A 14,771-nucleotide genomic window follows, 5' to 3' on the forward strand; every position below is an offset into this window, starting at 1 on the left:
ACAGGGGTAGCCTCAGTTTTTAACATGGTCCTTAGATCATGTTAAATGAATGAAAAAATAATCTAAAACAGTAGAGTTCTGGTTGAAGGCCCAAGTATTTATTTATTTTTAAAGATTTTATGTATTTATCTGCCAAAGAGAGAGAGAGAGAGAGCACACAAACAGGGAGAAGTAGGCTCACTGAGCCAGGAGACTGATGTGGGGCTTGTCCCAGGACCCTAGGATCATGACCCCAGCCCAAGGCAGACACTTAACCAACTGAGCCATCCAGGTGCCCCAGCCAAGGTTTATTTCTAACCCTTCTTCTATTTAAGAAAGAGTCTATGGAGCAAGCTTAGTCTGTAGCTTCTACTTTCTCTGAATGGTTCAGAACTGCCACCTATCTTCGGAAATGACTTGCATTTTGGGGGACCCATTAGCAATAAATCTTCTGGTCTCTACCCATCAGCTCTCACTTCGATGAATCTGAAACTGGTTTGGCTAGTTTGAAGACATCCTTGTGAAAATTGGCCTCCTTTAGTGGCATACTCAAAGCTGTTTCATCCTCCATCAAAAGCTATCTGGAAAGTAGTAAAATTTGGGTCCATTGTAAGAATAACATTGAAGGGCAGAGGACATGAACAGACATTTCTGCAAAGAAGACATCCAGATGGCCAACAGACACATGAAAAATTGTTCCACATCACTCGGCATCAGGGAAATACAAATCAAAACCACAGTGAGATACCACCTCACACCAGTCAGAATGGCTAAAATTAACAAGTCAAGAAATGACAGATGCTGGTGAGGATGTGGAGAGAGGGGAACCCTCCTACACTGTTGATGGGAATGCAAGCTGGTGCAACCACTCTGGAAAACAGTGTGGAGGTTCCTCAAAAAACTGAAAATAGAGCTACCATATGACCCAGCGATTGCACTACTGGGTATATATCCTAAAGATACAAACGTGCACCCGAATGTTTATAGCAGCAATGTCGACAATAGCCAAACTATGGAAAGAACCTAGATGTCCATCAACAGATGAATGGATAAAGAAGATGTGATTGATATATATATATATATATATATATATATATATATATATATAAAACGGAATACTATGCAGCCATCAAAAGAAATGAAATTTTGCCATTTGCGACGACGTGGATGGAACTAGAGGGTATTATGCTTTGCGAAATAAGTCAATCGGAGAAAGAAAACTATCATATGATCTCCCTGATATGAGGAAGTGGAGATGCAATGTAGGGGGTTTGGGGGGTAGGAAAAGAAAAAATGGAAGAAGATGGGATCGGGAGGGAGACAAACCATAAAAGACTCAATCTCAAAAAACAGACTGAGGGTTGCTGGGGGGAGAGGGGACGGGAAAGGGTGGTGGGGATATGGACATTGGGGAGGGTGTGTGCTATGATGAGTGATGTGAAATGTGTAAACCTGGTGACTCACAGATCTGTACCCCTGGGGATAAAAATACATTATATGTTTATTAAAAAATTTAAAAATAAAAAAAAGAATAACATTGAAGTAAAATATTTTATATATTACAATAATTCATAAAAATCTTCTTAAACTTTGGTTGTTTTATCACCAGGGAACTGATATTCATATGTTACATTCTGTTGTGGGGGGAGTATTCTTCTGTTTTTTCTGTATTAAGCAACTTCAGAAAAGCTTGCTTTTGTTCTTCCCTTTAGTTAAGAATTTATTTTTTAAATTTAAATGCTCTATTTCTCTACTTTGCTTTATAGATTTTTTTCATGTTTGTATTGACTAAAAATTTTTCTTTTACAGTTATGCTCCTTGGTGTCCATCCTGCCAGCAGACTGATTCGGAATGGGAGACATTTGCAAAGAACGGTGAAATACTTCAGATCAGTGTAGGAAAAGTAGATGTCACTCAAGAACCAGGTACTGTACATGTTGAACATTAAATGCAAAAGTTTGTTACTTTTTAAGTGAGTTTTTTCAAGTGTATAGGAGAATTGAAAGACTAGGATACTGAGTACCCATGAACTGACCAGCTAGAGTCAACAGGTAACATTTTGGCATATCTGGGTCTGTCTATGTATGTTTGTGTTTACATATATGTGTGTGTGTGTGTGTGTGTGTGTGTGTATACATATGCACATATATATGATATATATTTATATTGTTATTATTAATTTGCTGAATCATTTGAAAATTAGTTATAGACCCCATGATACTTTATCATCAATACTTCAACATATTAAAATCTTTCTCCATATTTCCCATGTTTTTTTATAGTTTTTCGAACCAGGATCTAACCAAGGTTCACCAACTGAATTAAGTAGTTACATCTTTTCAATTAATTAATTAATTAATCTTTTAAAATTTTATTTATTTGACAGAGAGAGACACAGTGAGAGAGGGAACACAAGCAGGGAGAGCGGGAGAGGGAGAAGCAGGCTCCTCACTGAGCGGGGAGCCCAACACAGGGCTTGATCCCAGGACCCTGAGATCATGACCTGAGCTGAAAATAGACACTTAAGGACTGAGCCACCCAGGTGCCCCAGTTACATCTTTTCAGTTTCCCTCAATCTAGAAGATAGCCCCCCCTCCTTTTTTTCATGGCATTATGACATTGACACTCTGAAGAGAACAGACCAGGGATTTGCCTAGGTGTTTCTTTATGGTAACATTTAATTTATTCTTCTATTTTGTTCAAGCTTGAATTTGGGTCAAAAGCATGATTCAGGTTAAATATTAATGGCAAGAGTACTTTATAGGTGATCCTGTGGCTTAAATTGTATTCTCTCAGAACACACATTATCACCATTAATGCTGTTGAGTTTGAGCACTTGGTTAAGATGATGAGGATAAACTTCTCTATTATAAAGGAAATACCCTATTTGTGATTAGGGAATAACCTTTGGGGTGATACTTTGGAGATTTAAATCCATGATGATCTTATCTGAATCAAATATTTCATAATGGATTCCGGAATGGTGAATTTCGAATTCTGTTGTTCCATCTCCATTTATTAGCTCTTAATGATACAATTTTTCAAAAGGAAGAGGGAAATAAAGGAAATTTTTAAATTCAGGAAAGATGCAATTGTATTTGTAATTTAAAAATAACTGTGTCGGGACGCCTGGGTGGTCAGTTAAGTGTCTGCCTTCCGCTCAGGTCATGATCCCAGGGTCCTGGGATCGAGTGCTGTGTCAGACTCTTTGCTCAGTGGGGAGCCTGCTTCTCCATCTGCTTGCCACTCTCCCTGCTTGTGCATGCTCTCTTTCTCTCTCTGACAAATAAATAAAATCTTTGCAAAAATAACTGTGTATTACGTACAAAATGAGAAGAAAAGTGGGCTTTTATGATTCAAATTTCAACTTGGATTTTTTGAAACTTTATTAGTTATTTTTTTCCTGTCTACATTCAATTTCTATCTCGTGTATCCCTATACAAGGGAAAAAGAAGGCATGGAGGTGTAGCAATTACTTTTCTGTAATAACCGTGAGTGCAAAAACACACAAAGTAATGCATTACCAATTACTTGAACAATAAAATGGATGGTGTCTGTTAAATTGGATGTGTTGACAAACCCTTGGAGAGAGATTTCTGTTAAAGCCATTAGTCCTCAAGCCTCTGCCTTTCTAATCATTTGATTCAAAGCCACTTCTGCCCATCTGCTGTTCAGAGATAGACAATTATACTTGTTATTTCGTGGTTTGAGCTCTTAGAATGAGTTATTCTATTTGGATGTCAAGTCATTGCAATTATATATATATATATATATATATATATAATTTTTTTTTTTTTTTAATTTGTCAGAGAGAGAGGGAGAGAGAGCGAGCACAGGCGGACAGAATGGCAGGCAGAGGCAGAGGGAGAAGCAGGCTCCCCGCCAAGCAAGGAGCCCGATGTGGGACTCGATCCCAGGACGCTGGGATCATGACCTGAGCCGAAGGCAGCTGCTTAACCAACTGAGCCACCCAGGCGCCCCTTGCAATTATATTTTTGCTGTAAAGTTGTTTTTGTCTTTTAGTAGTTGAGTCCAACAAAATCAGGTGTAAGCCTTGCTAATTAGTAAGCACCAAGCACATTTTATGATGAGTTTCTTAGAAATGCAGCTGGCCTATTCACATTTCAGTCATTTGGTATACCTGCAGAGAACTCACAGCATGATTTGAATGAAAAGAATTAAACAATTAGCTTTGTGATGGATTCATAGATCTAAAGGCTAACTGAATACAGTCTTTCCATCTAAAATGTAGATTTACGACTATTTTTTCCATTGTTAATGGATTGAGTGCTTTTTTTGATAATGTAGAGGGGAATTTATTATAATGAAATATTTTAAAAACAAATTTATCATTGACTCATGCTATTTATGCAAATGTAAACTATATATATTTGAAACTTTTATCAAAGAAGGAGGAAAAAAGTCTTTGGTCCAGTATTTTTTAGGAATAGTGAAGAAACAAAGTCCAGAAAAGAAAAGAAATGAAAGATAAGAGAAAGAAAAATGTACCAGGGAACTATATTTTGATATCCAAAAACACAATAGAAATGATTTAAGTTTAATACTTAAAGAGTGGGGATAGCTGCTAGCTTTTGTACTACTGTTATTAGCTGTATTACTTTGGGCATGTTACTTAACCCCAGAGCTAGTGATGTATATTTGAAGATCATCCTTGTAGATGGTATTCGAAAGGAGGGGAGGAAGGAATTGAGGATTGTTTTGAGGATTGAAAACCGGGGCACTCCAACATTTTGAAGGAGAGATGTAGTTACAGCAGAAGAAGAAGAGAAGCTGGTGAGGTAGGAAGGAGGTGGAGGGGTTCTGGGTCCTGGAAGCCAAATGAAGAGAGGGTGTCTTACATGTATTAACTCACTGGCAAGTCTTTGGGGCAGCTTGTCCCTATTCTTGAAAGCTCTTTGGGTATTTACTTCACTTTTACAAAATCTAGCATCCTGAATGAGCAGTGGGGAATAACTGAAATGATACTACTTTTCCTCAAATCGAGCACTTTCCTGGGTATTTCTGTATACAGATTTCTATTTAGTTACGGATCTCCATTAGTATATTCTTTCATTAGGACTGCCTTGCCGTGAGTGCTAGTAAGGCATAATTTCATGTCTTTTCCCTGCAAGTAAACTTTAAAAAGAAGTGAAAGCAAGAGTTTTTGAAGTGTTTCTGCGTAATCTTTACTTATGCTTGTAACTCTTCCATTGGCGTATCTCACAAGAGATTTTTTTTTAGGTATTTTGAACAAAAAATAAATTTTCAGAATTATAAAGATTAGGGATTACACTTTGTATTTTACAGCTGAGATGTAGATGTCCAGGAAAGAAAAGTCCTTAGGTTAGATGACGTGGTGTGGCCTACTTAGTGCATCGCTCAGGTGATATATCAGTTGTGTGTTTTTTGAGAAATTAAATGTACTGAGCATGTATTTGAACCTTCTGTTCCATGCAAATGAGCTTAGCTGTCAAGGACAGGAAAACAGCAGCTGCTCATAGAGCACACATGGGTGATGGCTAGTTCACTGGACCAGAGGTAAACCAGATTCCTACCATAGCCAGGAATAAGCATTGTGTTTAAACCACTAATTAGTTGCAAAATCCAACTTAGTTTACTGTGGTTCAGTTAGTGTTCATATTTTAATTTTATAATTGTAAAAATTAGCCTTTTGTATAATACTGACAACTTTATTTCAGTCTCAAAAGGTAAGGCTAGTTCTACTTTTTTTCATTGCTTTCCTTCTGCTACTCTTTTGGTGATAATTAATAATTAATTAAGCATTTACTTCAGCCTGTAGTTGTGTTAGGGACTTACATACATTTTAGTTTCATAACAACGCTAGGAAGAACTGCTTATATTACTCAGAAAACTGAGGCTCAGAGGGGTTAAGTAACATGCCCAAAGTAACACAGCTAATAACAGTAAAACAAAAGTTAGCAGCTATCCCCATTTTTAAAGTATTGAACTTAAATCATTTCCTTGTGTTTTTGCATATCAAAATATAGTTCCCTGGTACATTTTTCTTTCTCTTATCTTTTCATTCTTTTCTTTCTTTTGCTTTACATGTTTAAGATAAGCTTGATTAAATTAAATTTAAATTTAAATTAAATTAAATTTTGCCCTGCATTTTGGATTAATGCCCTTTTTATGTTGCAGTCCTCGTTTTAAAGTAGAAGTTTCCCTTAAAGTAAAAAAGATATGCAGAAATGTTGGGAGACCTTGTGGTCAAACTTCATCTCTTTCAGTTAAAGTTTAAGTATGTACTTGTTTCTTCTACACTTGGTGAGGTTTCTTGCAGTAAATCATTATGCCAACCTTGACATGAGCTGCTGCCATTTGTTGTAATCCTTTGCGGAGATCCATGCTTGCCTTTTTTTAGACCTTGACCTCAAAGCCCACAACCTCAGATGGTGCTTCTTTGTTCCAAGTTGGTAATGTTTTAACTTTTCAGGTAATGAGAGGCTCCCTTGATAGCAGCATCAGTATTAAAGGTTAGAACACATTTTTGGAGCAGTGACATGAAACGCAAAGCTTTCTAACATTTGTTAGCCTCTCAGAAATGACATTTATTTGAGGTGAATTTCCTAGGGTGTCAGATCTTCAAAGGCCTTAGTAGTGTGTCATAGTCTAAGGGCTACTTTGGTTATTCTTGGTTTTGTTGTTGATTATCCTGAAGACATCCTTAGTGACAGTGTATTATTCCAGTATCATTCAAATTGAACTCATATCTGCATTAGATGCTGCGATCTTATTATTAGTATTCTGCATGGGTTTTCATTAGAAGAAATAAACATAAATAAGTTTTGAGAATTATAATTTATTAATAATCTTTATTTTATTTTATTTTTTTATTTATTTTTTTTAAAGATTTTATTTATTTATTTGACAGAGAGAGATCACAAGTAGACGGAGAGGCAGGCAGAGAGAGAGAGAGGGAAGCAGGCTCCCTGCTGAGCAGAGAGCCCGATGCGGAACTCGATCCCAGGACCCTGAGATCATGACCTGAGCCGAAGGCAGCGGCTTAACCCACTGAGCCACCCAGGCGCCCAATAATCTTTATTTTAAATGAACCTTAATTGATGGTCTTATAAATTTGTACAATAGTCATGGAAAAAGCACAGGAATTCATATCAAGAGCCATAAAGTTCTCATACCCTTTATTCTAATAGTTTTGACAATGAGCGTCCTTTTAGTCTGAACCAGAAAAGTAGAATCTCAGAGACTATATATATATATCACTGTGCTTTCTTTCTTATTTCCTCTGTATTTATCTTTTCATGGGCACATTTATTTGTAAAAGTATGTTCTCCAGAATAATGTATGATTTCCAAAGCACTTGATACTAAATTACTTTATTGCATCCTACTTTATTCCAACTTTGAGCCAGAGCCTTAAAGAACATATTCACTAGGGTGTATTTAGTACTTATTCTAGGTCAAATACTGTGTCCTATGTGCTTTATAAATATAAAATCATTTAATACTAAAAAATAGTGAGATAGAAATTATGATGCCCATTAATGAGAAAACTGATAGTTTAAATTTACTGACCAAGAACATATGAAGGATTTTTAATTTTTTAAAGACTTTATTTATTTATTTATTTATTTACTTATTTATTTACTTATTTACTTATTTACTTACTTACTTATTTATTTATTTACTTATTTACTTATTTATTTATTTACTTATTTATTTACTTATTTATTTATTTACTTATTTATTTACTTATTTACTTATTTATTTACTTATTTATTTATTTACTTATTTACTTATTTACTTATTTATTTACTTATTTATTTATTTACTTATTTATTTACTTATTTATTTACTTATTTATTTACTTACTTATTTATTTACTTACTTATTTATTTACTTATTTATTTATTTACTTATTTATTTACTTATTTACTTATTTATTTACTTATTTATTTACTTATTTATTTATTTACTTATTTACTTATTTATTTATTTACTTACTTATTTATTTATATATATATATATATATATATAGAGAGAGAGAGAGAGAGAGAGAGCTCGAGCAGGGAGAGGGCCAGAAGGAGAGGGAGAAACTCCAGCAGACTCCACACTGAGTGCATAGCCTGATGTGGGGCTCAGTCTCACAACCCTGAGATCACAACCTGAACCAAAACCAAGAGTCAGATGCTTAACTGACTTCACCACCCAGGCGCCCCTGTGCGTTCCATTTTAGAAGTCCATTGTAAATAAAGCATAATTCCCTAACACTGTGAGTGTCCTTATTTAAGATTTAGGGCGGTCATAAAAATCCATAGCTAGGAAAAAAGTGGGATATGAAACTGTTTGTAATTAGTAAAACATATAATAATTTTCAAGCCTTTAAGATTACCAGTACTCCTTCTCTTGGCAATTTAGATTTGGAACTATACCAAAAGATGCCTTTGTTCCTTGGTAGAGTGGAATTCCAAGCCTGTTAGAGGTGAGAATGACCTGTAAACAGAGATGCTTATTCCAATCCTCAGCTGACTTCTCGGGTCACTTTTGTTTCTGTTCCTGCCAGTACAACCTTTAAAAAGATGTACAATTATAAATGTGTGAAGTTTATGTTTCTTTTTGTAGCATTAACTATTACTGCCTTCAGAATACTGTGTTTGCTTTTAGGTGCCATACAGGTGTTTTAAAGTTAATTGCTTGGATATGAGAAAAAATAGAGAATGCATCTTTGGGAAGACTCGTCATCATCAATCAATAAAGTATTTTGCTGAGTATAGATTTACTTTATAAAATGAGTATAAGCAAACATCCCTTGTTATTAAATACACCTTCAGTATTGCAAACAGCAAGTCATCACAGAGATGTAAAATTTGAGCCACTTTATTTAACTAGGGATTGATTTTGTCTAGATTGTTCTTAAGTGGGAAAGGCAGTAATGATGAGAAATGTGAAAATGTTATCTCTGCATGTTTTCATGTGGGCCAGGAGGATCCTTTAGCTTTCCTTCTTTTTGCCAGAACTAGACTGACTCACTCTTGGTGCCCACATAAATATTATTTAGTTAATAGTAAAGAGCGGAGATCTGTTCTTTATTCCTGGTGTCATGCAGGTTTTTGTTGCATGCCCCTTTCCCTGATAGCATCCATTTCTGTTTCTGGTCATGATCATTTGATTAAATTCTCCCCCTCTGCCACTAGACTATAACTTCTGTAAAAATAAAGATTGCACGTTTTCATTTTTGCTTTGTATGTCTTGAGCCATTGTCACAGTCCCTGGAACAAAGAAGTTGCTTAGTAAATATTTGATGAATGACTAAGTGTTTTATTTATCCTTATCTTCACATGTACCTAGCATAGCCCTTGATATGTGGTTAATGTTCAGTAAAGGTTTGCTGTGACAAATTGAAAAAAATCTGTTTAATATACATAGACTTCCTTGACAGAAATTACAAATTTTATAAGCGTGAAAAGATTATACATGATCTTATTATTTCATATTCTTCATTCTTTTTAAACCTATAACTGATCTAATCTCACTTCAGAATGATTCAGGCAGGCTTTCATATACCCATTTTACAGAAAGGTTAAGTAATGTATTTACGGTCACAAAGCTAGTAACTGGAGAATTTAGTATTTAATCCAGATTGCATGACTCTACAACCTGTCCTTTCAGCCGCCATACTATTCTAAGCAATGCACAAGCCAGAAAACTTTAGTGCAATACATAAAAAATAAGCAAATTATATGTCAGTAACCGGAAAGTGGTAAGTAAATAAAAATGGATAAAAATACAATTTCTTTAAGTAAAAAGAAAAGAGGTAAATATGATTAAATAAATGGAACAATTTTAATAATGTGGCCATGAAAATAAGCTCAAGGCTGCTTGTTCTTACAATGTAAATCAGGTGCTTGGGGTAGTCTGAATTTGACTTGTAACTTTTTTTATTTATGCCTCTTGTAGGTTTGAGTGGCCGCTTCTTTGTCACTACTCTCCCAGCATTTTTTCAGTAAGTTTAAATAATTTTCTGATTAGAAACTTAAGAACATTAGAAGAAATTCAAAAACAGTATCAGGAATTCTGAGTTGTTTTCCATAACCATTGCTTATTCAGTTGAACATTTGAAGAGAGTGTGCAGTGTGCATTGGTGTGTAGTGAATGATAGCTGGTAGAGGAGAGGTGTGCCTGGAGTACAGCAGGGGAAATATACCTAATGTCAGACAGTGAGTAGGAGGGGGTGGGGGTATCAAAAAAGATTTCTCTGATAATACGAAAGGTAGGAATTGGGGTAAACAGACAGAGTGGAGCAGCCCTTTCCAGATACAGGAGTTATCATGGAGAAAGCTGGGAGAAAATGAGATACCTTCTGAGGACTGTAACTGGTTTTGGCCCATAGGATGCAGTTGGATCATCTTGGGTGATAAGGCTAGTGAGGCTCAGGTAGTGATGGGGGAAGAGAAAAGGGAAGATACTTAGGAGGTGGGATCCCTGGGACATGGTGACTACTTAGTGATAAGGAAGGAAGAGCCTATGATGACCACCAATGGGCCATGTAGAACTCATAAAACCTATTGAGGAGCCATTAGAATAAGATGAAGTTTGGAAGATAGAGGCCAGGATGGAGAAGACAGTGTGAAGTGCCTGTTAATTCCAAATGGAGAACTTTAAGTAATAGTTTGATTTCAGGATCTCAAGTACAGAAGAAAGATCTCGACTAGAGAGATGTATTGGGGATTCCTCAGCATTGAGGTAGACAAACACTGCAATGTATCTAGGGAGAACATGCACAATAGGACTAAAAATAGGTCAAGGATAGAACCTGGGGTTGACCAACATTAGGACATCTGCAAAGGAAGACAGGGTAGTGAGGAACTGAGCAGGGGTGGTAGGAGTAATAAGAAGCCAAGGGAGCTCATGTCATAAAAGCCAATGGAAAGGAGAAATGAAGAGATGTTTAGTAGTGGACAGTGCCGATGACAGACAAAGAAAAATGACAGAAAAATGCTTTAGGGATATGGCATTGAAGAGCCATTGGAGACCCCCAGTACTAGCAGTTTCTATGGAGTTGTAGAAGCAGAACCACCGATCACAAGAATGCTGAATGAGTAATACATGGGGAGAAAATGGCCAGTGCAGACCTTCCCTCAGGAAGCTGGACTGTGGTGAGAAAGTCAGAGAAAAACTGGGGGACCTGTGAGAATACAAGGTGTTTTGTTAATTGAGGCGGGGCGGTGGGGAGCTTGAATAACATAAATTTGGAAAGCTGGATACAAGTTTTTAAAGCTTGATAACAATTGCTCTTTTGCCATTGTAAGAGAAAAATTGAAATAATTGATAGCAAAAATAATAAAAAGTAACTTGGTAGATTAGACACTGCCAAGAACTTTGCTTATGGTCCTAAATTGTGCAGTGATAAAAATAAAATGCGTAATGCCTGCCGTTTGGGAATTTCTAATCTGTAATAGATTAGTATTTATGCCTAACTATAATTTTTTTCTTCAATTGAGCCAAGTGAAAATTCAAAGTGAAGTTCACATGTAAAACTAGTATTTGTTTTAATTTTTATTATCTGTAACACTTGTTATTTTAATGGATTTATTCTCTGTTTGTTTTTCTAATTTATAGTGCAAAGGACGGGATATTCCGCCGTTACCGTGGCCCAGGAGTCTATGAAGACCTGCAAAATTATATCTTAGAGAAGAAATGGCAATCAGTGGAGCCTCTGACTGGCTGGAAATCCCCAGCTTCTCTGACGTAACTTATCTTTCTTATGACAAAGTATTATTTATAAAATGGGAGATATTAACTTAAACAGCCCATAGGCCTTGCAAGTCTGTATTTTTCTTCATATTCAGTTCTGATTACCCAGACTATACATGACCATGTTTGGCCAATGTTGTGTTTCTGGTGTTATGACCCACATGTTTCAGCTAGTTGTTAGCCCACTGGGAATTAAGTATCCAGATTCAGGTAGGTTACAAAAGCCTTTCCTCCAACTTTTGTACTAAGCCATATTAACTATTTTCTCTTTATAAAATATGATATTGCATAACATTTGCCATTCTTTCTTCTGTTTAAATTATTGATAAGATAGAAGAGTTAACTCTTTCTTGAATTATAGTTTATGAAGGAATTGCTATTGTATTTATGAGGAAAATAAAACCTATGGTGTCTTTAGCTGCCTAGTGGAACACAGATGGAGGTAACTTTTGTCCGTGATGTCAAACTGTGTAATTATTGGTGAAGTAGATAAGGCCAAACTGTACAAACGTTTTTAACAGTTGGTTTTAATTTAGAATGAATTGTCATAATTGTAGTTGTTTATATTAGTATATGTAAGAATAGGGAATATCCCTGTTGAAATAGAATCAACGTATGCAATATTTAAGGAATAAATCATCCAGTAGCATTTGTGTAATAGCCAGAAAATCTAGAGATAAAATCTTTAAAAAAATAAAGCACCTCACCTCCGGTGTTTCATTTTACAAATATTTGAGCACTGGTTTTATACCAAATGCTGCTCTGGGTGCTAGATATTCAACAATAAGCAAGACAGAGTTAGGTAACTTAAATTAAGACAGATTCAGGAAGAAAAAAAAAAAACTAGGGATATAAAGAATCTTAATCTGGGTAACTACTGTTAAAAACAGACAAATCTTTAGTAAGGCAGAAGGCATGGGCCTCTATCGGATGAGAGTTGGAACAGCAGAGAGAACTGAAGGAGACAATGACCTAGCTGGGTAAAGAGGGTGGGGAGGAGTATTTCCAACAATGGGGATAGCACGGCTATAGGCCCCCACTGGGAAAGAGCTCATGGTACTGAAGAGCAGAAAGATGGGTAACATTGAGCACAGAGAAAGGGAGGGGGAGTGGAATACACTAAGAACGAGAGGCAGGCAGGAGCAGGATCATACAGGTCTGCAGGCTTGATTTGGAACTTGGATATATCAGTGCATACAATTAGAAGATGGCTCTTCGGAGGAGAGGTTGGAGAAGGCACCAGTGGATGAGGTGAGACAATCAGAAGGCTGTTGCACTGTACCTGTTAAAGGTACAGTGAGGAAGAAGAAACAGTAAGCACAGACTACTCTTTGGAGAAGTTTGTGAAGCTGGAGAGCCATGTGAGGTCCAAGAATGCACTTTTTAAAAGAAAGAGAGGGTAGAACATGTTTTCGTGCAGAAGAAAATGATCCCGCAGAAAGGGAGAAATGGCTAACGCAGGAAGAGGGATGGCAGAAAGAGCCAAGTCATTAACAAGACCAAAGGGATGGGATCCATGGCACAAGTGGAGGAACTAGGCTGTGGTTAGGGCAGATCTCCTTTCTCTGTCGTAACAGGAGGAGGCAGATCAGGTGTACACCAGGCTCAGATTTGGTAGTGGGAAGATAAGAGAGATCACATGGTGGCTTCTGATTTTGCAGTGATGTACAAGGAGTATTTGTTAGCTGAGCAGGCATGGGAAAGGGGCGGGGAGGGTGTGGAAGGTCTGAAGAGAGGGAAAAGACGTGAGCTATCATCTCAGGTAGAGCCTAAAACAATACAGTATTGAGTGCTCCCTGAGGTTTGTGACTGGGAAGGGAGAGCAATCAGCTGGTCATGTGGTTTTCCCCAGAGACATGCAGCTACCCAAGGTTGGGTTTTTTTGTCAGGTATGCACAATGGAGGGAGAAAGGGCCAGGGGGTTGAATATTTATAACAGAGGAATTGAAATGAAGACTATGGCTCTGTTATATTTGTAACAGAGGAATTGAAATGAAGACTGTGGCTCTTAGGAGGAGAGGTTGGAGAAGACCCTTTATGTGAATGACAGTGAATCCAGGAGAGAGGAAAACATTACAAAAAGTGAAGGGGCAGATCCCTGTGACCTGAGGTTTTTTGGTTTTGGGGGGGGGGGGTTTGTTTTGTTTTGTTTTATTTTATTTTTTTGTTTGTTTGTTTTTAAAATAGTTTTCATGCCCAGCATGGAGCCCAACACAGAGCTTGAGCTCATAGCTGTGAGATCGAGACCTGAGCTGAGATCAAGAGTCGGGCATTTAACCAACTGAGCCACCCGGGCGCCCCTTGTTTTTTCATAGTATACATCACCAGTGGTTCTCCTTCTCTTCATTTATTCATTTTTCTTTTAGGATGTCTGGAATGGCTGGTCTTTTTAGTATCTCTGGCAAGATATGGGTGAGTAATCTTAAATATATTTTTTGTGACTATCTTCGCAGACAGGTTTTTAAAGAGTAAAAATGTATCTTCTAAACAATAGGAAAGTAAACATTTACAAATACTTGTATAATGTCACTTTTCTTCTTAAGCCACACAACTGCTCTCATGTGGGGTCTCTAGTAGAATTGCGTCCCTGTGTAGAAGGGCATAAATTGGAACAAAGACCCATAACTACTGTATCAGTCATATTTTCTTAGATCAGTGGTGAGTCCCTTTATTAAAGCTGAAAGGGCTTATGTGGTTTAACTTCATCTTATTTTCCCATTGTTAGAATCTCCCTGTAGGTCAAAGATTATCTAAGCCTGAAAGTGATTCTGTGCATCAGGGATCTGCAAACTATAGCTTGGGGGCTGGCTACCTGTTTTTATAAGTAAAGTTTTATTGGAACACAGCCATGTTCATTCATTATCTATGACCTAGAACTGCCTTCATGCTACAGTGGTAGCGTTGAGTAGCTCTGACTGAGACCACGTGGCCCACAAGCCTAAGATATTTACTTTCTGGCCCTTTAAGAAGAAGTTTAAATGCCCCTGCTATAAGCAATTTTATCGTCTCACTGAGTCATTTCAGTGAGTTAGAACTGTTATTTAGGTTAAAAATGTTGAA

At 36.8% G+C, this 14,771-nt stretch overlaps 1 protein-coding gene across 1 annotated transcript in view; it reads left to right on the plus strand.

Moving 5' to 3' along the window:
* TMX4 (thioredoxin related transmembrane protein 4) overlaps nt 1-14,771 on the plus strand; it is a 43,591-nt gene that overhangs the window by 11,363 nt on the left and 17,457 nt on the right. The window contains exons 2-5 of the mRNA XM_047745554.1: nt 1,789-1,904; nt 9,915-9,960; nt 11,577-11,705; nt 14,078-14,123. Coding sequence (XP_047601510.1) covers nt 1,789-1,904; nt 9,915-9,960; nt 11,577-11,705; nt 14,078-14,123 — 337 coding nt within the window. The remainder of the gene's footprint in view (nt 1-1,788; nt 1,905-9,914; nt 9,961-11,576; nt 11,706-14,077; nt 14,124-14,771) is intronic.

Source organism: Lutra lutra, chromosome 9 (genome assembly GCF_902655055.1).
Source record: "Lutra lutra chromosome 9, mLutLut1.2, whole genome shotgun sequence".
NCBI classification, from domain to species: Eukaryota; Metazoa; Chordata; class Mammalia; order Carnivora; family Mustelidae; genus Lutra; species Lutra lutra.